The following is a 25420-nucleotide window of genomic DNA, read 5'->3' as shown; positions in this document are numbered from 1 at the left end:
GATCACATCAGTGGCCCCTCTTCTACCTTATTATATAAGCTCCCAATAGACTGTGTAAACGTGCGTGTGTATATGAGAGGAATGTGCTCATCAGCTTTATCTCACTTAAGCGAAAACAGGTCATGCGGTGGATTCGATTTTGTGCCACGAGAGGAGCGAAGGCTTGGAGTGGAAGAGAAAGGCTAAAAAAACAAACACGCCGAGCGACACGACAAAGCCTCCACGTGGCGTCCTTAACACTAATCTCTCAAGAAAGGAAAGCATTTGCATTCCGTATACAAAGAAAAGCACACAACGGTTTGCGATGGGGGTGCACCCGATTCGCAAACGCCGACGTAACGGCCCCTGCAAACGTGTGTTGGTAAAGAACACCCCGACGAGTCACGGAAGCTCACTTGGTGGCTTATCCGCAAGCGTCATGCTGACACGGGGTATTAGCGCTATTGGCATTTCAAAGAGCGTCTGCCTGTCTTTGTTGTTTTGTTTGTCTTTGTTGACTTCTGCGCCTTTGTTGCAAGAGTCCTCCCCCACCCAAAAAAAAAAAATAAAAATATATATATATATATATATATATATATATATAAAATCATCATCCCTTTAAGCTCCTTACTGTCGGCGAAGATAAGAGTTGTCACTTTTTCCAACGGCATACCACGGAGTATGTGAAGAAATTCAACTGAGGTTTTTTATATTTTGTTTGACAAGGGAGTCAGCAACCTTTTATGTGGCTGAAAAGATCATGAGCGAATGAATGTCAGAGCATGAAGTGGCTGTGGCTTTATTTGCAGTCGTTGTTTGCAGGCGTGCTGTATCGAAGGCGGGAATGTTAGTGAAAGGAAGTGCAAGGTAATTTTAGGATACGAAAATTAACGAAATCAAACTAAAACTGAAAAATATTTTCAAAATAAAATAAAAACAAAAATCAACTACATTTTCTGTTTACAAAACTAACTAGAAATGGCCAGAGAATGTTTTTTGTCCTCGTTTTTTGGCAATTAATTCAATGCACGTGCCTTTTAAAATCATTTACACATATTGTGATTCAAATTCTGTAAACATAAACTGTGTCCTGTATTATCAAAATGTTATTTGTAGAATTTTCAATCAACAATACTGATCATGGTCTTTTTTTTTTTTTTTAAATCTTGAACATGTGTAACACTTAAAAAAAAAAAAAATGAAAAAAAAAAAATTAATACTAAAACTAAGTGTTTTTGAAAAAACTAAAACTAACAAACCCGCCCTGAAAACGAATGAAAACTAACTACATTTAAAAAACAAAATGAAATAAAAACTAAATCTCATTAAAAATCCCCAAAAATTGGATCCTGGATCTATTTTCGTGGCTTCACATCCAACTCCCGTAATATGTCGTATTAAATATCATTGAACCACAAAAACATCGGGTGATTGTCAAGGAAGAAGTAGAGTGCCACAAACCAAGAAGAGGGCGGCCTGACCACACCAGCTGTGGGCGCTGATTTCATCTTATGATCTGGTCACAAAAAATGGACACATGCTGCTCCCGCTCTGAAACAGAAAGACGCTCAAGTGTCAAGCACCGACAACGCATCTTCTGCTGATTTCCAACGACATTCACTTTGATCCGCTCTCTTTTACAGTGACGAGGAAGTCCCGTATTCTAATCTTGTTCCCGTCATCCCGGCTGATGTGATGTCCGTTAAGGAGATCTTGGACATGGAAAACCTCCCTCGCCACAGGACATGGTGAGATATGATCGAGTGGAGAGTGTCGCGGATGTATTTATTTTCTCTTTCGTTTTTAATGATCAAGTAATAAAGTTGTCGCTTAATGAATTTTTGTTTCAATTCTAGGTTGAAGTAGATTAAAGCGGGGGTCTTCAATCCTGTTCCTCGTCCTGTCCCGTTTTGCATTTCCCCCTGCTGCAACACACCTGATTCAAATGACCAAAATCGTTATTGAGCTTCTGCAGAATTTGCTGATGGTTTGATTCATTCGAATCAGGTGTGTTGCAGCAGGGAGATTTCAAAAACGGCAGGACAGGAAGGAACAGGATTGTTGAAAATCCAAAATGATTTGGCTTAGTGTTTTCTTTTGACAACAAACTCGAAAAATGAAAATGAACATAGCATGGAGGGGTTAAAAATGCTTAAAGTAAAGTTCAATCCAACTCATGGTGAGAAAAATTGCCTTCAGGTGAGCAGTGGCTAATTTGCACGAGACAGGATCGAAGCCTCAAATCAGAGTTCAGAAGTGCGAAAATCTTATTGATTGAAAATCAATCTCAGACGTGTCATCACACGTCTCCGTTAAGACTCTCCTCACACGTGACCGAACGTACTTTCCGGCCCAGCTGGTCACGATCGAACAAAGTCAGCAACAATCAGCAGAATGTCTCCAAATGTTCCAAAGGCACAAAGAAGATGCAATCAAACAAAATATCAGCAGGCACCACATTTGAGATGTGAAAAAAAGTCAGGTGGGAAAACGGCGCAGACAAATAAATAAGAAACACGAACCGGTGGCACCCAGTTGGAGATTTAACTATGGTGGCAGGCGAAAACATTTCGCAATACTTTTGGCAGCCGCGTTTCAATCAGCAAATCAATCAAAGCCACGGGAGGCAGATTTTATTCCGATCGTACTTTGACGAAGCTTTTTTTTTTTTTTTTTTTTTTGTCGACGCAAAATGGAAACCATTTCAAGCTTGAGGACTTTCTTCCTCGCGTTCTCTACTTTGTGACGTTCGAGTGGATTCAAATCTTCTGGTCCTTTTTGCCGTGCATGAAATTAAAGCTGCTGGATTTTCATTTTCTTTCAAGACGGCGGTCGGGACAAAACGTCGGCAATCAGGCCTCCGCTCCCCCCTCCCCCTCCCATCGCCCCCTCGTCTATCTGCGGAAGGCCAGCTTGCGGCCACGTGACCTTATTCACCAAAAAGACCCTCAATGGAGGCATTGAGCAAACGCGTTTTTTCCATTTTCGCTAATTGGCGCCCGCATTCATCCGTCCATAAATACAATTTGTATAGCGCATGTGCCGAGTAGGCTCGCATTTGAAAACTGCGCACAGGAAGGATGGAGCTGTGATGTGACCCCCGGACCGCCAACCACTATTTGGCGATGATGACTTGCCCACATTCAAATGGATTTGAAAAGGACATTTTGATTCTTAATTAAAAAAAATATAAAATCTTCAAAACGAAGCCTAGTTATTTTTCTAAAATGTTTCTACCTGGGCACGAATATTTTTTTTGGGGTCGTTGATTCTCTTGTTAATTCGCTGCGTCATCAGGCACAGCTGTCGCGTTATCAAGGTCAGACTTCTCTTAATGGCCTCGACTTTTTTTTTTATGCTCCCTGCCTTCTCCCGCTGAGAGCCTGTAAAATTTGAATCACGGTTGATTTATTTATTGTTCCGGGGATGGGGTAACATGTCTGTCACCTTTTTTACGTCTGGCGTGTCCTCGTTATCATGGAAGGAGGGCGGGAATCACGACTCGGCTGTCATGTATGGATCTAAAAATAATCCCAGACAAGAAACGTTGGCTCTTCATTCCATCTACTCACTGGAATGTCTGCTGTCCCGGTCGTATGTTTCCGATTGCGCCTGGAGCATTTCGTATGGCTCCCTGCAGCCACCAGGCCAATGCTGAGCCTTTTTGGAGCCATAAGGGCCACCGTAGTTTAAAAAGGAGGAAAGACTCTGATTAGTAAAAAAAGACGTCATATTTTTTGTTGCATTCACGGCTACAGACTATTTTATTTTATTTTATTTTTTTATGTATGAGCACAGTCGCCCTTAACCAAATTTTTGGGGAGCAAGAAGAACATTTCGAGGTTCACACTGGCTGCGTTTACATGGAAAAAAAAAATATTTAATCCAATCAGAGTTCGGATTAAGATTCGGATCGGAAGCACCGTTTTCATGGACACTAAAAATATTCAAACAACATTCCTACAACAGCTCGTGCAGGTAAACTAAGACTCCACTGAGAAATGAGAAAAAGTGGTGAGAAGCGCAAGATTAATTTGTGCACGTAAACATAGTCAGTGTGTCTCCAAATGGCTCCTTTAGCATCACTTCCTCTGAGGCGTAACGTTGGATTGACAGATGGATGCGAGGATTCTTCGTCTTGACAGGAGCTGTCCTCTACATTGCTAATAAATATTAAAAATGTCCTCCGGAGCAGGAATTAAGCCATAAACAATCTCACTGCTGCAGGCTGGATGAGGTCTCTCGGCCCTTCTGACAGACGGATACTTGATTTAAAAAAAAAAAGAGAGAGAGAGAGAGAGTTTGTGACAGGAAAGGTCACAAACGGTATTAAAGGGACCGCTACTTTTGGGAGAGTGGCTTTCCACACACGAGCAGCCATGTGGATTCATGCTGTTTGTTCATTTCGCTGGCAATTATCTCAACTACTTGTTCAGCCCTTCATGCCAGAGTGGTCGTCATAGATCAGAGCTGCGTTTGTGAATATTTAATCACGAGATAGATCACGAAACGCACGCTCCCGGCGACGCCGGTGTCTTATTAAAACGTTCCACTTGTGCATGTTTAAGTGTGCGTGCTTAGCTGCATGTAGACGACAACAGAGATGGCGAAGCGCATTAAAACAAAACGTAAAATGTATTAGGGAAGAGTCGTCACGGGTCCAGTGGAATCGTTTGTTCCTGCGTCATGATTTACTATCGGGGCCTTTAAGTTTGTCTGGGAACATTTTTTTCTTTGCCAAGCTGAATTAGTAACAAAATGGCACTGCATTCAATGTAGAGCGGCTCGATTATGAAAAAAAATCTATATTATTTACGATTATTTTAGTCATAAATAGCATCAATTAAAAAAAAAAAAAGGTGCAAATGAATACATCCGAATAAGGTTTCCTTGTATGAACAACAATTATTAAATTTTAAACTCAAGTTTGACTCAAGTTTTATTTATAATAATGATATAATATTTTTTTTATACAATTGTGCCAATTTTGTAATTTTTTTAGCGTAGTAATCGTAATTGAATTTTGTTAATTGCATCGCTCAATGCACTCTGGCAAAGATTTGACAAGCTTTTAACACCTGGCTGGGGAAAATCTAATGATTTCCCTTCAAAATGGCTCTGCTAGAAAACAATATCTTCACCAACAATTGTGAGTCTCATCCATCATACGAGAAGTCTGTCGTGGTTAGAAAAAAAAAAATCAGACGTGAGAAGTGGCATGTTCTCAGGGTATCCAGATAACTGCAAAAAAAATAAAAAATAAAAATGAAGAAAAATTTGCAGTATTTGATTTTCATTGATTTAATTTTTTGGGTGGGAGAGCAGGTCCCATGAATCACAATTTTAATTTATTTAATTTATTCAAGATGATGACGTTTTGTTAGGAGGAGGAACTCTTGACTGGCCTTTCGTCAGTTAGCTAGCTAGATAGCTAGCTCGTAACTTGTCTCCATGGGGCCGAGGTAAAAGCCATTTTGTACTAAAGTGCTGATTAAGAATTTGAATGAATTCAATTTTCAACGTAATGTAAAACAACATTTTTACATAGATTGGAAATTGTGACCTACGCTAACGCAGAAATGTCGCATTTTGCCGTGATTCATACATTTCCACAAATCGTGTCGAATTGCTTCGTCACACATGGATAAAAAGGCAGCATCGACTCAAAAAAGTCAAATGTGGACTCATTATCGTTGCAGTAGAATGACATGCGATCACTCCACAATGTTCTACGCATCCATGAGACGAGTACGTTGCTCTTTTGTTCAATTTCTCTTTTGGAGTGTTTCTTGTGATTGAACACAAACGAGAGCCATCAGACGGCCATCAAGCAAGAAAGGCTTCGCAGAGCAAAAGATCGAGCCAAGCGCCGAGTCGTTCACACCTGAAGGGGTTCCCGGAGAGGAACGATTTGTTATGGGGGGGGGGGGGGGGGGGGGGCAAATCGGCGGCGGCGACAAGGCTCGGCTCAAAAAGAGCGACCTTTGGAAATCTCTCGAGTGGTGCGCGAGTGGTGCTCTTGTAAGACGACACCGCGGTTTAAATGGAACAGTTGCGCGTGGACCTCATCAAACCGTCAAATGTTGTGGAAAGCGTTTGTCTACGATTGTGGAAAAAAAAAACTTCAGTCGATGTTAAATTGCACTTTAAGTCTTTGTAGATGTCAATGTCAGTCTCTGAATTGTTTCGACGCATACGCTGAAAATAAATGCGTTTTTTTTTTTACGTTTTTTTTTTCACTTCATTTTTTTTCCAACTCACTTAGTTCATAGGTTTAGATTTTTACTTCAAGGTTGCCCCTGTTTTTTCATGGAGCGAGGGATTGAAACATTAAATAAAAAAATCATTCCAGATATTTTGCTTTTGGATGAAAGCACAATAAGAATGTAGGCAGTCTAACTTAAAAAAATAAATAATTAATCAGCCCCCAGCCCCATTGTAACCAATCGACACGAAGTTGAATATCCTAACAAAAGACACAAAAAAGTCTCGGGACTCATGCCTGAAACGGAACAAGAAGGCGGCCATTTTGTTTGAAGCAGCGGAGGATTTGCCATGAAAAATGTTATTTGGGTGCGAGAGCCCAAATAACGAAAATTCTTCATCGCTTCTCGCCTCCACCAGGGACATCCTGAGGGAAACTCTCGCGGCCGACAAAGCCTTGCTTCGAGACAAGTGGACGATGTTCGAGAACGAGGCGGAGAAGTTCGATGTGAGCTTGATGCGGAACCAACGTTTGCTGCGCACCCGCGTGGACAAAATGGCCATTCGCAACGAGGTAAATAAAGTCACTTGTCACTTTGCTCTTCAAAACACAAAACAGCCTCGAACTTGTTGTGGCGACCCCGGATGGGACGAAGGCTTCTTGTTCTTTTCTTTTTACACTTGCGTGACACGTCAACACGTTAATACGTTTGTGTCACGCTCTTGAAGTTAAGAATGTTTAAATGTTATGTAGAAATAAATACATTTTTAATAACAGCTGCCATTTCCATTATTCTCTCCTGAAAATTATTCTTTTTTCCGTACTGGTAATTTTCATCGTGTCGTTATCGTGCAAATGGATTTGTCTTTTTGCAACGCTTCAGGCGCAAAAGAAGGCGTCGGAGCACTTGGAGTATCTGGCGCGTCTAAGTCAGAAAGTGCCCGACTTCGCCGTGCCCCTGAGGGCTCACACTGTCTGGGAGGGCATGACGGTGCAGCTCGCCTGCGTGGTCCAAGGCTGCCCGCCCCCTCAGGTCACATGGTAAGACGTTTCACAGGCGGTCTGAATGTAACCATTTAGTGACGTTTTATTAAGCCATGAGTATGTTTCTGCAAAGATATAAGATTACCAGAGCTGGGCATTCCGTAGCGGGGGAGGAACGGTCCTGCTCTCCTGCCTGGTCGGACGTCCATTTTTTTTGGGGGGGTGGTAAATTAAAATTAAATGAAATTATTTTTTTGTCGACAATTTCAACAATTTCAATGAATAAGGCCGAAGGGTTGAGGCCGGAACAGTACAGAGATCGCGGCCGGAGGGCTGGGGGACTGACCGGCAAAAAAAGGGTCAAGTGCCCAGCTCTCTCCCGTGCAGAGGACAAGCGCCGTAGAAGATGTATCCAAGGTAGAGGTTTCATAATATATATTCGGCATAATGATGGAATGGAGTCGAGATGGCGTACGGCATTAAAATTGCACGATAATGACCGTTATGCCAAGACATTAAAGCCCCTCGAGTCAAATTCTTGCTCGAACCGATTAAAAGCAAATATATTGAAATATTTTATCTTCAAAGGGCCCTCATTCTGTGGAAAAAAATAAATAAATATTATGCTCTCCCAATCTGTGTCGCTCCAAAGTTCCATTTCTGTGTGTGCAATGAACTGTTGTTTCGAAGGTACAAAGACGGCGTGGTGCTGAGAAAGCCCGAGATGCCGTGGAATTATGGGCTTCAGCAAGCGTTTGGTCTTAATTACCTGGAGATCAGACGGTATGCAACGGAAAATCCATTTCCACATAATACATTTTCTTGCCGCGCGATTTATGCGTACCATATATGCCTTCAGATGCTCTCCTGATGACGCCGGCGTGTACAAAGTGGTGGCCGAGAGTCCCCTGGGTGAAGCGATGACCTTCGCCACCGTCGTGGTGAACTGTGAGTAATTCTGCGTCCGTCCGCCTTATCAATGATTGTAATCATTTGAAATCAGACATTTTTAATTAAGCTAATTAAAAGATTAGCCACACAATCTCCGCTTACGGTTCATGAGAGTTGATCATTGCCAACTTGCAAAATGTGCGACATTTACCGACTCTCAGAACGTGCCTAACTGTATTTTTGCGCTCTTTCCAAAACACCCGAATGCTACAGTCAGATTGAATGTGTGTCAATGCAGTTTGCGTGATCGGGTGCCCTCGTGTGCCACGCGACATTTAAAGCGTTGGAAACAAATATTTTCCACCTTTCGTTATTTAAGACGTGACGTCATCGATGAGAGGAGGTCACCTGTCGGCGATGGTAATGAACAGACGGAAATGTACTGTTGTTCCAATTTACCGTGACAAATAAGATCCTTCGTGGGGTCAGTGATTGGACGACAAAGCCACGTTTTCCTCCTTCAAGTAATCCCGCTTGAGCAGGGGTGGGCAGAATTTTTGATTGGAGGGGGCCACAATGGGTTCAGAAATTTCACAGAGGGGCCGGACCAAGAGCAGATGGATGGAGTGTTTTGGTAACCTCACCTCATCGGAGAAAAAAAAATACATTTAATTTTAAAGTGAACAAAATCATGACAACGAAATATCTGTCTTTGACACACCAGAGTATTTAGAAAATAAAACATTGACAAGGTTTATTATTGAATTTTTTTCAAGTTTGGCGGCCCGGATTAAAACATCTAACGGGCCGCATGTGGCCCCCGGGCCGTAGTTTGCCCACACCTGACTATGTCAGGAACTGTTGGATGCCCAGGGCACTGTGAGCATGCACGTATTCATGACGAAGCCGTCTCGTGTACCGAACTAAGTAAAATTGATCGCCCTGCCCGCATCGAAGGGGGAAACTCATGGTTTGGATTTAATTTTTTATAATTTTTTTTTTTTTGCAGCAGCAGTCTTCTAACACTCTATATGTACTTTTCTCACATTGCACAGCGAAGTAGCGTTCTATGTCCATTACATAACAGGTGATCTTGCAGCACTCATGCATAATGAATTCAAAAGGTAGACGGAGGCGAGTCGGTGTGCGGCGGGAACGACTTTTCCACATGGCCTCGCGACACCGAGATAAAAACCTCAAGGAGTCATTTTCTTTAATGTTGACTTTTCATATCTTTGTCGAGACAGATTGGTCTTTTCATCGGTTAAATATAATGAGTCCGTGTTCTTGATGGGGGGGGGGGGATCCCGCTCACGTCTATTCCTGCTGCCCGTCAACATGAAATCATTTTGATATGAATGACGTGGAGCAGAACTGAGTTTTATTATCGACGACTGTGTCCTTTCATCTTCTTAATATCAACCTGTTTGTTTTTTTGTTTTTCTCATTTCACATGTCCTGCTTTGCCATGCAGCATATAAAGGAGCCACAGCTGGCTCGGATGATTCCAGAACTCGGGGTAAGCTCCCTCTAATGAGTGTCCACGTTAATTTGATCCCATTAATGTTCCACAAGCTTGTCGTTCGTAAGATTTGTTTTTTTTTGTCCATGCATTTAGAGGGTCTCTGAAAGTCCGTTGGGAATGGAACTTTTCGCCCAAGCTGCAGCGTCAGCCATGTATATTTAATCCCGGTGTCAGCAGGGATTGCATTCTGTTTTTGCTGCGGCACTGCTTGGTCTAGTACAGTGCTTCTCAAATATTGTGGGTGGGGGGGGTGTCAATGCTGAGGGGGGTGCCGGTGAACTTGAGAAACATGCTTTTTTTTTTTCTGCTCTACTACAATGAAGTGTAATTGCACCTCCACTCCAGTAGGTGGCAGTGGCGCTCTCCTTAATTCTACGGTGTCGGTTTGTTTTGAAACGAAAATGCTATTATTTATAGTTGCGGTGGAGAGTGGGTGTTGGTGGGGGTGGGGGGGTCGTAACAGAAAATAATTGAGAAGCACTGGTCTTGTAGCAGGAGGACGGTGTAGGACATGTCACACGATGCGGCAAGACGTGTAAAATTTCTGACGGGCCAGACTTGCGCGGTGGTCGTGAAGCATCCCAGACGCCCAAAGACCAATCGTTGAGTGTTTCATACTACACGGGCTACGATGCATCAAGACGAATCTAAATGGGCTACGAGACACTCCGTTTGTCTGCGACACGTCTGTCAGCCTGAAATTGGTCTTCATTTGCGTCTGATGTCCGCATTAGTATAAGCACGTCAGCAGATTTTTTTTTTTATACGTGTTTTCTCTGTCAGCAAATGAACCAATCAGATAAAGGCACCAGTAACCAGTTGAACAGAATAAATTAGTACACTAAAAAAAAAAAATGGCATTTTTATTGCTTTGGCTCTTTCTGAAAGGCGCTGCAGTTTAATTGACGCTAGAAGTTGTGTATGCGTCGCACTAGTTTCTTTTTTATACGCATTGACTTAATAGCATTGGCGTGATACTGCATTCAAATCCATCAGCGAGTTTTGATGTGCTATTTAATCATTTTTTACCCCAAGCCTTCAAATATTCACTAATTTCCTTTTCATGGCAAGAACTTATTATTATTACCGTATTTCCCAGGTTATAAGGCGCAGCTTCAATGAACAGGTCTTTATTTATTGTTTTATTTCCATATATAGGTCACATTATAATAAGTCAAACTTCATTCCACTTCCTTTCAACATCGATGCATAAGTCACACCAGATAAGACTCACTTTTGATTTTTGAGCAAATGAAACGATTACCGTATTTATATAAATTACGGTATTTTCTTAATGCCACCGTTACCGTAGCACTCTGCCATTAAAGCGTTTAAAATTTGAACTAAAATTTTTTGGGGGAAAATTTGTCTTAATTGTAGGGATTTTCCCCTCCCCGTATACATTTTTTTTCTACTTTTATATATTTGCTAATGCCATTTGCACAAACCGTCCTGGGTTAAACCCTATTTGTCAGATACGTAATAATACAAACGCTTGACATGCCAAATCAAACAAACCTGTCCTTTTAAAAGACCCTGATAAAACCGAGCAAAGTCCAGAGCGCTGCATTCCGAATGATTTATCGTTATTTGCATTGCTGTATGCGCCGGCTCACTTTGCTGTCGTCCCTTTTTAACGCCATTGCTTAGGTGCGCCGTGCTCGTCCCTAATCGCAAAGTCAACTCAAGTGATGTTTCAAAAATGCTTTCTATCACCTGCAGTATGACAACATCACGGCGACAGAAATACGAGCCGTGGTTCTGGCGCTTTGGATGGAGCTTTATCAGCATGTCACGGTGTCACGATGTTACCTTTACTTTAATATCTCGTATGGAAACGATCTCAGCTTGCAAAGGCAAATCAGTCAATCAGCAAAAGCGCCACAGCGGCACATTTATTCTCTCGGCGAGGCAGCGGTCGAGCCTTTGAATGATGGCAGGCGAGGATCTGACCGGGCTGATTATTATTAAAACAGCGTGTATCCTTGTGAGAGTCGAGAACGCAAATAAATGATGCCACATTTTCTCTGATTCATCCCAGACTGAGCTTCACTTTTTTTTTGGGGGGGGCGAGATTGTATCGCTTCAGTGCTTTTGACAAGTGCTAGCTGAAGTAATAGCGTGTCAGGAAGTGTTCACGATCCGCGAGCTGTCACATCTTTGGCTTTTGCATCGTGCTTTCCTTGAGGGAATGCCTCGCTTGTATGTTCCGCAGTCTATGTTCCCGTGTCCGTGAGTATCAAGATTCACTACATCGGCATCGGTCCAGAAAACTGGCATTTCATAAGTCTACGATCTCAGACTAAAATACAGTCAGCAGCCGTTTAAGACTGGATTTAAAAAAAAAAAAAAAAACTTAAATAAAAGCTTGTGCAAGTGGGGCTAACATTTGCAAAGTGCCACTATTGGATTTTGAGTCAACGATTTTAACCAGGGGTGTGCAAACTTTTGGATTGGTGGGTAACAATGGGTTCTAAAAATTTGACTGAGGAGCCGGACCAGGAGGCAATGGATGGAGTGTTTTGGTAACCTCACCTCATTGGAGGAAAAAAAATACATTTAATTTTAAATGAAAATGAACAAAAGCATTACAACAAAATATCTGTGTTTGACACACCAAAGTATTTAAAAAATAACACATTATCAAGCTTTATTCATTTAATTTTTCTTCAAGTTTGACGGGCCGGATTAAAACGTCTAACGGGCCGCATGTGGCCCCCGGGCCGTAGTTTGCCCACGCCTGATTTAGGGAATTGATGGCAAGAGAGATGAAACGATAGGAATGTCTGCTGGTGGTTTTAGTACGCTTTGCTGAATAGCGCCAACCTGAGGACAGAAGAGGTGGTGACCAGGATGGCGAGGGTCCGAGAGAATTTCGCCAGCCCTTGCCTTGGTTCTGTCACCTGCTGATTCAGAGTAACTCATTCAATCCATAAGACGTATATACACGTTTTCAAAATTGTAGACCCCGCCTCCCGAAGACGTATTTTTACGTGGTTTTTTTTTTCATCATAGCTCCATGTTTTTATATCTTTCAAACACAATATTCTGTAGTCCTTGCAAAATCTCGAGCAAGACACTCATTGTGGTGTTTCCTCTCGTGAAAACGGCTGCGATTAAATTCGTTAAATATCTTCAGATTACCTTTCGCTAGGTTTGCGCCAAATTCCATGTTTGCAGTTTGGTCTGTATTTTACGGTGTTTCCATCGTTTTGGATGCCAAAACACCTGAAATGTAGCGTGACATTTTTAGTACCGCTTAATTGGTTTCCCATGGCAAACTGTACTATGGTCCTTTTAAACAAGATTTTGAATTCCTCTTCCCAGCATCGCACCAAACTCGCTTCGCTACCACCCTTGCGCCAACGTGGGTGAAAGAAGGCGACAGTCTCACGCTGACCTGTTCCTTCACCTTGCCCCTGCTGCCCTTCCAGCAGGATGTCGCCTGGTTCCGAGATGGTAAGACTCGAAACTGAGCTGTCGATGGCGACCTACACAGCCGTTTCCGTCTCCGTTTCAGGTACGCCGCTGCTACAATCTGGCGCTGTGGACGTGAAGACGACAAACAACTCAACTTCGATGACACTAAGCCCCGTGTACAAGGAGCATGAAGGAGTTTACACCGTCCGACTGAAGACTGGGGATGGATTCTTGGAATCTAGTGCTTATGTCTACGTTGAAGGTAAGCACGAGAGAATTCATGGAGTGGTGACTGGAGCGTCAGGCATGGACGCTTTTTTTTTTTTTCTGTGTGTGTGTGTGTATAATTCCTTAAATTATTAACAAATGTTCTTGTAATTGAGTCGCGGCTGCTTTAAAGGGGCAGGCGGCACATATTGTATGAACTCATATGCCGTCTCCCGTGAGATCAAATAGCTGCCACATGGCATTACATCCTTCTCAACGCACTTCTCCACACACTCCAACCTACCGCACTGCATTCTGAAATCTGTCTTTTCGGATAAAATACGATAGTGTACCAGTTGACGATTCTCGTATCTTGTGTTTTGCGGTTGTTTTTCTACCAGTTTGGTTTTGCTTTAATTTCCTGCCGGCACGTTCATTCAGGTGGTAAAATTGGACCATTAGTCAGTCTTGCGAACTTTTCTTTTCTGAAACTATATGTGTATTTTTCCACAGTAATCCAATCACAGCAGCGCTCGCATCAAAACTCGTTTCATACAGACAACGTCTCAAACCTTTGACAGCATTCCGCGCCGAGCAAAGCGACTGGTGACAAAAGGACAAAGCGCAGTTCCCAGATGATGCCTCAAATGCTGAAAATGTGTCTGGGTTGCAGTCTCTTCTGTCTCCCTTGTTACAAAAGCCCGTTCTTTGCGAGAGCTGGAGGTATTAATTAGTCAATCTGAACCGAGTGTCTCCATTCAGCAGTCACATTTGCATTACAAATACAAGGTTTGTGAGACCAAAAACAAACATCGGAGCCGGAGGAAAAGAAACGGCATGATGTGGTAGATGATTTTTATTGGGGGAGAAGAAAGATATTATCCCTCGTAGCCTCAAGACAAGACTTTGGAGCGTGTCAGATTCCATTACTTCAATCTGCTTTGCATAAATGGGGAATATTTTTATTTGTAATTTTTTTAAAATTATTTTTATTTATATATATATATATATATATTTTTTTTTTTTTTTTTAATTATTATTATTATTTTTTGTTTACATTCATTTTGTCTTTCATTCAAACCACCAACTGTGTTAATATAGTTTGGAACGTAACATGGCAACACTCCATCTTCCTGGATTGTTAACTCGCCGCGTGTTTTTATCACAAACCAGATGCGCCGGCCAAAGTGGTCGGAGCTCCTGCGTCTCCCCTGTTGGTCCAGGTATCCGACGTCAACAAGGACTACGTCTTCCTCACTTGGCAGCCGCCCAGTGCCGATGGATCCTCGCCTGTAGAGGGTTATTACATTGAGAGGTAAGAAGAACAAAAGTTGCAACCTGTGTGTGGAAAATGATCGGGAAAAAAAACGAAAGCCGACGGAGACGCGAACTACTCTGGACCTTCTTCGGCGGCGATAGTCACTGCCTTTCACGGTGATGTCCAATAACGGCGGTCTTTGGTGAATGAGAGTGATTAATTCGTCTTCGCTGTCTTCTGTCGCGCCTGCCGTTATGTCCATAGAGCAGATGTGAAAAATGAGCGGTTGATTCAGTTCATGAGGAATAGCTTCAATTTTCACTAATTGTCCGCTTTCGTCACTTCCGGTTTGTGTCCAGTGCACTGATTCGCGAGCTAACAGCCAATCATATTGAACACTTGTCCCTCCAGTCCGAACCGATTTGACATGTCGAATCAGCCGAAGACACACCAACAACGGCTCTGACTTTATGTTGCTCGATACACCAAACAAACGGCGTGAATCGACTTTCCGACCGCCGACGGCGAATTGGTGAGTCGAGGCCTTTATGCCGACGCATAACTGAGCAACACAGTCGAACATGACTTAAATCGAGCGGAGAAAAATAACAGTTGGCGAGCAATCAATCAAAGTGAATCGGGAATCGAGTATCGAATCGAATCGGAAAATCGATTTTGGAAATTTGAATCGATACCGAGCACTATTCATGTCCCAAACCAAATTCTAATCATTTCACGCGTGCCATCAGTGCAACATTTGATACGCTTTGATTTTTGGATTGTGACTCTTTTGGATTTTAAACTCATTCACGGGTAGACTTCACATCTTCATCCCGTATCGCCTGGAAAAAGTCGTCTTAGCCAGTGTGAAAACAACTTGTTCATCTTCTTTACCACTACTGAGTGGTCCCATTGTTGTTTCCATTCTTTTATCGTATTGGCTTATTCACAGTTATTGCTCTCCCGCAAACGCCATCAACATTCATTTATTACTTTTCCTCGGATATCCAAAAAAAAAAAGATATTTAGAAGTCTTTCCAGTGAGTCCCTGAGTTCCACGTGAACAAAAGCAAGTCTAACGTGGGATTCTCATCCTCTCGAGGAAATTGATTAGTGGCTGATAAAACTACAGTCAAGGTGAGATAGTTTTCAGGAGATGAATGAGACGCGTGATAATTATCAGCCGTCGAGAACACGCGAATCAAAGGCTCCTGCTGGAGAAGCAGGTGCTGCTCGTATGGTGTCAGCGCACCAATCAATCAGCTTCATCACGGGCGTTTGGTCTTCTTTAAAATCCACTCATTTGCTTTGTAATTTGTCCTTGTGCGAATTTTTAGGTTTTTTTTCAAATGCCTTCCATCATCCGTGTTTGTGTTTTATCCATTTTAATTGGAGTGGTGGATTGAATTCCTAAACATAACTGTTTTGTGGATTTGAGAGGACAACATCGCTCCCCAGTTCCCTAGCAACAGCCTTATCGTTAGTGCAAACTCCGCTCATCTCTCTTTGTTTTCCAGAATGCGGCAATAGATTGTTATTGAAGTTCCCTTTTCCGGGTCCCTCGTTTATCTTTGGAAATAAGTTTTTAATGTGTTTTGGAGACCCTTTGTTTGAGCACCATGGTTATTACGGGTCTTAGCGGGGTGTTTACCACTTTAGATTTGTTGCGCGGCCTCGCCATTTTGTTATAAAGTGAAACTCTGGAAGTCATTTGCTCGTTTCTGTTTGCGGGGAGCCATCAATCTGTCTCGCTGTCTTTTACAGGTGTGACCTCAGCCAGGGCCAGTGGGTGCGCTGCAACGAGCACCCTCAGAAAGCGTGCCACTACCCGGTGTTTGGGCTGAAAGAAGGAGCCAGGTACCAGTTCAGAGTTCGGGCGGTCAATCAAGCCGGCGTGGGTCGCCCGTCCAAGGCGACCGATCCCATTCTCACCGAGGACCCCCTTCAAAATGCCAGGAACATGGGTAAGGCGCTGCCGATAAAAAAACGGCATTTCTCTGCCTTTTTTTTGGAGGGGGGGGGACATCGACCCAGCAATATTCCATCTTGGAGGTACTATCTGAGACGTAATAGGTGGAACAGCACATGTGCGGGATGGAATATCTGGGGCAATACTGGAGACTCGCTTATCTCGCCGTGTTGTATTGAAAGCAACAGACGAGGGTTTTACACTGCTGCTCATGTCCTTTCAATGGATGACAGATGGCACCGAAATCATCCATCACCCTGTGAAAATGCGGCGTTGCGTCTTAAGTAAAAGGCAAACACGGCTTTCATGCGGTTATTGACTTACTGAATAAATGAAAAATATGTTTAAAAATGAAAAAAAACAAACAATTGTAACATTTGGCTTTCTGAGCTTAAAAAGGAGTACTGCAGGGTTGTGTACTCGACCCCCACGTCTTTCTCCACACACATTTGTCTCTCTTTCTATCTATTTGTCGATCAAAATCTCTATCAATGTGTGTGTGTGTGTGTGTGAAGAAAGGGTGGTGCTGAGTACACAACCCTGCGGTACTCCTTTCAAACTCGGTAAGCTAATGGACAATGCCTGTTTGTTTTTTCCATCCATCCTGGAGCCGATCCCTGCTGTCTTCGGGTAGTAGGTGGGCGACACCCTGAATTGTTTGCCAGCCAATCACAGGGCACACACAGACAAACAAACATTCACAGTCTCAATCATACTCGGGAACAAGTTAGCGATTGACTCTCGAGTGCACCAATTGAAAAGTGACTGACCATTGCCCTCTCAATTCTTTTGCGAGTCCTGATTTAAGAGCAGGCTTCTTCTTAACCTAACGGACGATAGCCACAGTTCCCGTTGTGGCTATATACAGTGAATACACTTCATAAAAGCACTTTACTTATTTTGTTGGCGTATATGTTTAATGGAAAGCGCTTTGTTACGGCTGCAGCTGTTGCCAAAAGCGCTATATAAATAAAGTTGTATTGTATTTTTATTATGTTGTATTATCGTTTTTACAATCAGGGCTTGTGGGTGCCCTTTAATAAGGAAAGAGAGTGTTATGTTTCGGCAAAAAGTAGTGTGTGTGTGGGGGTGGGCGTGGGTGTGTGTGTGTGTGGAGAGGTAATGGCCATTTCAATTCAGTTCAATGAGAAAATTCTATACTTGCAGGCCGAGTTGCAATCTCATCCTTAAATGGTAAGTACCAATTTGATGGTTATAGTGGTGGGCGGTCAAGGCCATCTCTGCTGGCCTAACATCATCAAGAAATCATGATCATATGCTTCATAGTGATTTCAAAATATCCCACTGTTGAATTTCTAGGTTAGAGTTTTTATCCAATCAGAATTCAGATAGCTCGTGTTGCCAGGCAGATTTCATCATACCAGTAGCACGCACTATTCGTCCCTTCAGGCCTTCAGATAAAATCGTGCGGGCGTCTGTTTTGTGTCTTAAGGGAGCTTTTACCGTTGATAGTTGCAATAGCCAATCAGATCACGTCTTTCTGTGTATTATTTGTCCAGCCGTGGTGTCATAAATGATGGTCATATCAGGATTCAATCAAGTCGGACTAAGTAGGACTTCACTGAGGGCCTCGGTGGGAAATCCACGACCAGCCACTGTAACTGTAGTTCTAACTACGATAGTTTGAGCTATTGACTTTTTTAATTAGTTTTACAAAAGGTCATATAAGTGGAAAAGCAAGACTTCCTCAGGGGTGTACTGGACTATGGCGGTGTTCCACTGGGGATTGAAATGTCCACTGAGATGTGGCGCGTGTGTGTGTTTGTCTCTCAATATCTAATACAGTGGGCAGATGGGCTGTGGGCCAGTGTTGAGCGTCATTAAACACAGATGAAGGACAAGACAGAAGGTTGACCGCCTTCCGGCCTGCTCTCCATCCATCCATGTTGATCCCTCTCACCTATTTGTGTCTCTCTCCCTCCAGCTGTCACGCCGACTCGCGCCCGCCATTTTTTACAAACTCTTTTCTTTTTTTTTTTTTAAGCTTTATTGAACCTTTAAACAATATAACAGTCATCCAGTTCAAATATTAAACCATTAGATATACATTGAGATATCATTATTAAATAAAATAGTCCCCACAAAAGAAAATGTAAAAAAAAAAAAATTATAATAATTCACAGTAAAACAAGAAAATTGTCTTTGGATATTTGTAACTAATGCTTTAAAGCAGGGGTGCCAAACTCATTTTAGCTCTGGAGGAAAATCTATTACCGAGTGGGCCGGAGCAGTAAAATCATGATCTATAAATAAATATTACGAAGATTATCGCTATTTGCATGCTGTCCTGGTGTTTCTGGTAGTTGAATGTGTCATATTTAACACACGTCGCACAATGTCAAAGTTTTTTTTTTTTTTTTGCAATAAAACCATGAGTTCTGTTTGTATTTTAACTAATGACCTCCAGGAAAATTCCTTGTCCAACTACTCATCTGAGCATTGCTTGTAGATATCAAAAATAACACTTTGGATGAGTGACCGCCAAATTGGATTTTCCTATACATATTAAAAGATCTGAGATTATGGTAAAAGTCCATTGAATAAAATTTACAGATGGATCGTACTTGTGTGCAACTAACATCGGCCATTTGGCGAATTTTGGGGCGGCTGTTTATCCAGTTGAGCCGTACTCATTTTTAAACTTGACCAAACTTTCGTGCGGGCCGGATTAAACCAGCTTGCGGGCCTGATCCGGCCCACGGGCCGTATGTTTGACACCCCTGCTTAAAAGTCGGAAAAAATGCATATAAAAATGTCTATATCTTATTACTTTTTTTGTTATTTAATTTAATAGAGTCGAATAAGGATTTCAATTCTAACCGAAAAGGTACAAATCTGGGAGGGGATTTTGAGAATTTCTGTTCGCGAATAAAAGAAATTTGCATAAAGATTGATGAAATTAATGAAGTCTTTCTCTCTCGCTCCCTCAGTGGTCAAAGTGCAAGGAAGGACCGTCGTCATCACAAAAGATGAACTGGAAGGTGAGAACGCCGCGTTATCATAACTGTCAACACGTCGTTATAATGATGTCATTAGGACGCCCGCAAAGCACATTATTAAAGCTGCTCGTTCCCCCGCTGCTTGCGGCCTAATGCGTCTTCATATCATTTTGGACAACACGCCGCCGTAATTGATGGTTCCGTTTCTCAGAAGAGAAGACAATGAACAGCCCCCCCCCCCCCCCCAACGGCTTGTCTGTAAATGCATATCATGGCTGCAGGCGCTGCGGTTGCCGTGTAGCTCGGGAGAATTCCATTCGCAGCCCGTCTTCATCGCAGCGTCCTGCGCACGCACACATGAAGGTGAAAACATGCATCAAGCGTGTGTTGTGTGAGCCTTCATTCATCACGGGCAAATTCTCTGCTCTCAGGCTAATGAAATATTCATCAACTAAAATGGCACTCAGTGGAACAATCCTCATTTGGACTCAATTGCACACGAGTTTCAAATGCCACACGTTTGTGAGGAATAGTCTGACGAAGAAGGATTTTGCGCCACACACACACAGGTGAGAAAAATAGGATTTGAGAGAATAAAGTTAGACTATTGTCAACATAAATACGTTGGAAATTTTGGAGACTCTAGTACTATTTTCAGAGGGGAGAAAAAAATCATAAAACTGTCAATGTGCAGAACATTTTGGGGGTATAATTCTATTTTCTCTCGGTAATTGCACATTTCTCTCCTTACAAATAGATGTTTAAAATATTTATTATTGGTCATATTGTATATACTGTCTATTTATTTAAAACAGTTTAACAGTTCTTTATTTTTTATTTTATTTTTTTTTCAGAGAGAGAGAGAGAGACTTGAAAAAAAAAAATGAATAAAACAATTATTTTTTTGTTCGTGTCGGTGCTTGGTATGCCAGTCCACCATTTTGAAGAATTGAATAAGCAATTACACTCGTATAAAATCCAAATTGGAAGGTGACGCGACTCCAGTTGGTGGGGCAGTGTCCTCCCTTGCCCCAAATGCTCCGCCGACTCCGACTGATCTGTCGACTTCCTCTCGTCCTCCCGCCACAGGTCACGTCCGAACTCCCCTCCCGCCCACCAACGTCCACGCCTGCGAGCTGAGCGACACGTACGCCGTGCTGAGCTGGAGCGAGCCAGAACCCCGAGGGAAGGAGCCGCTCACGTACTACGTGGAGCGGGTCGGTCAAATTATTCTCACTCTCAAGGCTGGATTTTTTTAACACAGCTCATTTATTGGATCTCATGAAATACGCCTTTGAGTGTCAACGATACACATTAGCAATCCTTCCGCATGTGGAGGATCAGTGTTTGTTGATTTTTTTTTTTTTTGGGCCACCCGGCGCTGGTACATGTGGCGAACTAAAAGCACGAGCGCCCAACTGCAGCTCTAATCGAACGAGACAGGTGCAAGTGAACACACGCAAACGGACACACACAACGACAGGCATGCACATCTGTGATTCCGAGGTTGGGTGCAGTTTAAGGTCAACGCTCCCATCACGTCCTTGCTCAACGCGGCAGGAAGGATTTTTTTTTTTTTTTAAATCGCTCCACCTTTTATCCAAGAGAATCGTCAAAAGTTCAAACTGATTTTCAAATAAGATGAATCTCTCCACCTTGTGGGCGCCCGATTGTTCTTTTCGGCAATAAAGACGCCGCAGGCTGTGCAATATCAAGCACAGACGCCCCAACATTTTCCAGCTGCATCCGGAACGTGATATCGTTTTTTTTAAATTTTTTTTATTGAATCGTTATTCGTTAATGGGATAATAAAAGTGTCAGAGCTGTCAAAGGCATATGTGAAATACAAAAGTTTGCGACTTGCCGTCCACTTATTTAATGAGTGCCGCGTTTGAATCTAACTCTCGCCCTTGAGGGAGCTCCGTATAATCGTTGGTGCCTTTGACAATCTTTTCTGGCTTGCATTCCGCCGCTGGCAGAGTGCGTTGGAAAGTCAAATGAGGCTTTGACAAAAATGGGAGTCGTAAATGTGACGTCAGCGCTAAAGCTGGGCATCCGCTGGACGATTTCAACTTTTGAGTTAATCGTCAAAACTAACGGATGAAGCGCTAGCGTTCTAGTAGAAGTGTCACGATCGAATTTTTTAGAATCAATTATTAAATTGATTTTTCCATTGATTCAACTGCTAACATTTTAATTTGCATTAAAGTGTACGATTAACTCTTTCACTGCCATTAACGATTATAGAAACCAAAAAGTACATTTATTTATTTCGGCTGGCAGTGAATGAGTTTTTTTTTTTCCCCTTTATTTTTTCTTTGGTATTGTTATTTCAAATAACAACTAAACATGAATTCACCAATTTCACTTGAGAGGCACTAATGTACTGATGATGTAGTTTGAAATAACAAATTCATTTAAATGACTTTGAATAATGCTATTTTTAGGGCCTGACCAATTTAAAATGCTATGTAATATTTGCTCTTTTAAAAGAGTCTAAAATACACCCCCCCCAAGAAATATTGCCTGTTTAATTTTATTTATTTATAAATATTACACAAATCTAACACATGATGACAACCAACCAAAATAGAAAAAAAAAATGGCGGAAAATCTGACGTTTTTCCCCAATTTTCCATTCTGTCGTATCTTTCTTGTAATGTGTTAAGGGAGCAAAAATAAGTTATTTTGTTCGTTTGATCTTTTTTTTTATTATTTAGTTGACCAATTAATTGACTATCAAAATTTTATTCTGCCAAATATCAGAATTTACATCAGACTCACAAAGCCCATATTGGTCCGGCTTTAATAATAATAATAATAATTATTATTATTATTATTAATAATAATAATAATTATTATAATATTACATTATAATTACCAATTAATGATATTCATTTATGTGACAACATTGATCAACATGATTTCTCATAATAATTAGCAAACAAAAATATCAATGTCGCCTTTTCTTTCTCTCAACATCTGCAAGTGTTCACCTTTTCAAATGATCACTACTCCAGCATTCCTGGGAAATCACATCTTCTCATTAGCTGTATTTTTAGAACATGCCCACGGGCTCCTCTGGAGGTCCCCGCTGGCACCATGTTGGTGACCCCTGCCCTTGCTTCTGTACATTTATGAGCGCAAGTGTGTGTCAATGCATGGCCACGGCCGACCAGCAGCGAGATTTAAGCTCCGGGGCAAGTGTTGTCACGCCTGTTTATCTTTAAATATCTCCACACGGCTCCTGCTTCACCTGCCCACAAGCTATATGTCAGTCTGGTAGAATGGTGTCGGTGTTGTACTATTAGAGCTTTTTTTTTTTTTTTTTGGACCGTACCGTACTGTGACTGATACACTGGGATCAACGCATCCCTAGTTCTTGCGCATTTTGCACGTACCTCTTTGAATCTTGAATCCATTTGTTTCCAACCTACCAACAGGTGGCAATCTTTATGCCCGCCAGAACGTGGAGTGCTTCGCCGTAGATAACGACACAATTACCAATGAGCGATGGCTACTCTGTTGGGAGGAGTTATCATACTTTGCCAGCTCACCCGTCAGCACATTGAATCCTGCGGCACGTTGGAAAACGGCTAAACAAAGGCGTGAAGTCGTCTGAGTCATGTTTTGGGTTTTCAGTCGAAAGAAGGCGAGAGCAGCTGGGAAATGGCCAGCCTGGATGCTGTGGTCAACTCTCCCAGGTTTCCCGTCTTTGACCTGGTCAATGGAACGCGGTACTACTTCAGAGTGCGTGCTGTCAACAAGTACGGAGTCAGTGAGCCGTCAGAGCCGAGCGGCCCGATCTGCTTGGGAAAACCACAAAGTAAGTATGTATGCGTGTGCGTGCTTGTATGACCGACCAGCTGACTGATGGATTAACCAACCAACCAATAATCGACCTGGAAGTTTCTGAGTGAAAATGTTTCTTTAATGCCTGCTATTAGTTATAGACCAATATGCTTTTTTTCAGGGCCGATACCGATTATTCGTAGTCGTGGGGTGCCGATTACCGATATTTGAAGCCGATATTCATTTGTTGAAAAAAAGGGTGAAATGGTGTAAATAGTTTGAAAAACAGCAACTCTGGAACCACTGCACAAGGAACCAATCAGATGGTGCTGTGGGCGGGCCAATCTGCTTCTGCAGGCAGGGTCACCAGCACAGCAGAGAGAGAAAGAAGAGTGCTGCAGCGAGCCAAAATAAAACAGCTTTTAATTGATCGGCCTTGAAAGTAAAAAAAAAAAGGCAGATAATCGGCAAAATGCCGAATATCGGCCCCGATAATCGGCCCGGCCGATAATTGGCCTTTCACTACTTGCTGTACTAACATTGACTACCAGAAGACAGTATTTTCCCAGTTTGACTATCCAATAATGCCAAAAAGATCAAAACACGTTTCCACCACACAGGTGCAGAAGAAGGTCTAACTGTCCATTTGTGTGTTTTCCTAGCTGTCCCCGCTCCACCGTCCTCCATCCTGGCCTTCCGAGACACCGACACCTCAGTGTTGCTTCAGTGGCAAGAGCCCAAAGACAAAGAAGGCGTCCTGGGATATTACCTGTACTGCAGCAAAGCCGGTCAACGGGACTGGAAGGTCGTCAACAATAAACCCGTTACCGACCCCAGGTGACAGCGGACACGCAAGGCCTCCCAACCCTCACACAATTTATTTTACTGATTCTTCTTTTTCATCCCCTTCAGCTTTACAGTCCACGGCCTGCAGCCTCATAAGGAATACGTGTTCCGGGTGAAGACGGTGAGTCGAGCTGGGAACAGCGACTACTCGGCGGAGTCGCTCCCCATCCTGGTCAAAGCCGCCATTCGTAAGTGCATCACAGATCGATTCTTCTCGCGGAAAAATCAAATATTTACGTACGTTCAATCGGCAAAGCAAATGACTGACCAAAGAATGGCTTTGAACTTGAATATATTCTTATTTGGATGACGATCGGAATTGCAATGAGCTCACTTTCCCATCTTTAATCCCGTCGACTCCAGGCGTCCCTTCGGCTCCTTCGGCCATCGCGTTGCTGATGTGCACGGGCTCGGAGATGGTTTTGGGCTGGAGGAGGCCGCGTTGTGACGGCGGAACACCCGTGAGGGGCTACTACCTGGACAAGAGGGAGGCGGGCACGCAAACGTGGCGGGAAGTCAACGTCAAGGCGGTCGGAGAGAGGCGGACCACGGTGGGTAAATTTGAAGACCTCCTTGATTATGTTTTTTTCTTCCTTTGGGTTGTTTTATTTTGAAGGAGTTTTGTAGAAAGCAATTTTTGCACCTTGTCAGGTTGACAAAAAGTTTGATGCATGAATGTACGTGTCTTGTATTATTCAGAAGTCATGCAGACGATATCTTCTGTCTCAGATAGAGATATCTCAACGTAACGACAGTATTGGCTTAAAGGGGAGGTCAACCCCAAAATTTTCTCGACAAGAATAATGTTCGATGCAGGCTCACAAGTCGAAACATGACGTTCTGATCAATATTGCGTTAACGGAATATGAGTTAAGCAGCAAAATACAACCTTTTTTTAGCCATGTGAGCCGGCTGCCATTTTGTCACTTCTGTCGTCTGAAAATGACATCACAGTTGCTCAGGGCTCGATTAACGACCAATCATGGCCCGGCATCAGAAAACAGGTGAGCCGTGATTGGCCGTTACCTGAGCAACGGTGATGTCATTTTCAGTCGAGAGACAGTGACAAAATGGCCGCCCTCTAAGATGGCTTTTGCAACTTAACTCATATTCCGCAAAGGCAATATTAATCAGAATCTCAATTTTATACTAGTCAAAGCGTTTTATTGCAAATCTTTTTTTGGGGGTTGACTTCCCCTTTAAGGCGCACTTTGGCCATGTCACTAAGCAACAAGCCAAGCAGATTACTCGTACTGCCTAATAACATCTTTTTGATTGTTTCATTTTGACATTTGACCACTCAGGTTACAATTATGACACTATGATGTGCTTTAATGTATTACTTGACGACTAATAGTTGGGTCTCTGAAGTTCCCGTTCACCC

The 25420-nt window shown here is 42.6% G+C and overlaps 1 protein-coding gene across 3 annotated transcripts in view; it reads left to right on the top strand.

The window, feature by feature from the left end:
* myom3 (myomesin 3) overlaps positions 1 to 25420 on the top strand; it is a 46544-nt gene that overhangs the window by 5798 nt on the left and 15326 nt on the right. For all 3 annotated transcript variants that reach the window (XR_015845589.1, XM_088306646.1, XM_088306645.1), the window contains exons 3-18: positions 1623 to 1727; positions 6604 to 6757; positions 7068 to 7225; positions 7859 to 7951; positions 8028 to 8116; positions 9534 to 9578; positions 12912 to 13043; positions 13105 to 13266; positions 14385 to 14526; positions 16234 to 16433; positions 19390 to 19440; positions 20488 to 20615; positions 23041 to 23224; positions 23853 to 24027; positions 24103 to 24224; positions 24400 to 24587. Coding sequence is in view for 2 of the 3 variants with exons in the window: in XM_088306646.1 (XP_088162772.1) it covers positions 1623 to 1727; positions 6604 to 6757; positions 7068 to 7225; positions 7859 to 7951; positions 8028 to 8116; positions 9534 to 9578; positions 12912 to 13043; positions 13105 to 13266; positions 14385 to 14526; positions 16234 to 16433; positions 19390 to 19440; positions 20488 to 20615; positions 23041 to 23224; positions 23853 to 24027; positions 24103 to 24224; positions 24400 to 24587 (2128 nt within the window). In the remaining variant the exon portion in view is untranslated. The remainder of the gene's footprint in view (positions 1 to 1622; positions 1728 to 6603; positions 6758 to 7067; positions 7226 to 7858; positions 7952 to 8027; positions 8117 to 9533; positions 9579 to 12911; positions 13044 to 13104; positions 13267 to 14384; positions 14527 to 16233; positions 16434 to 19389; positions 19441 to 20487; positions 20616 to 23040; positions 23225 to 23852; positions 24028 to 24102; positions 24225 to 24399; positions 24588 to 25420) is intronic.

The sequence above is a fragment of the Idiotropiscis lumnitzeri genome, chromosome 10 (assembly GCF_059441095.1).
Source record: "Idiotropiscis lumnitzeri isolate Australia: NSW breed Sydney's pygmy pipehorse chromosome 10, RoL_Ilum_1.0, whole genome shotgun sequence".
Taxonomy (NCBI): Eukaryota; Metazoa; Chordata; class Actinopteri; order Syngnathiformes; family Syngnathidae; genus Idiotropiscis; species Idiotropiscis lumnitzeri.
Note: the sequence above shows the minus strand (reverse complement) of the source record. Positions and strands in the feature narration are given on the sequence as shown.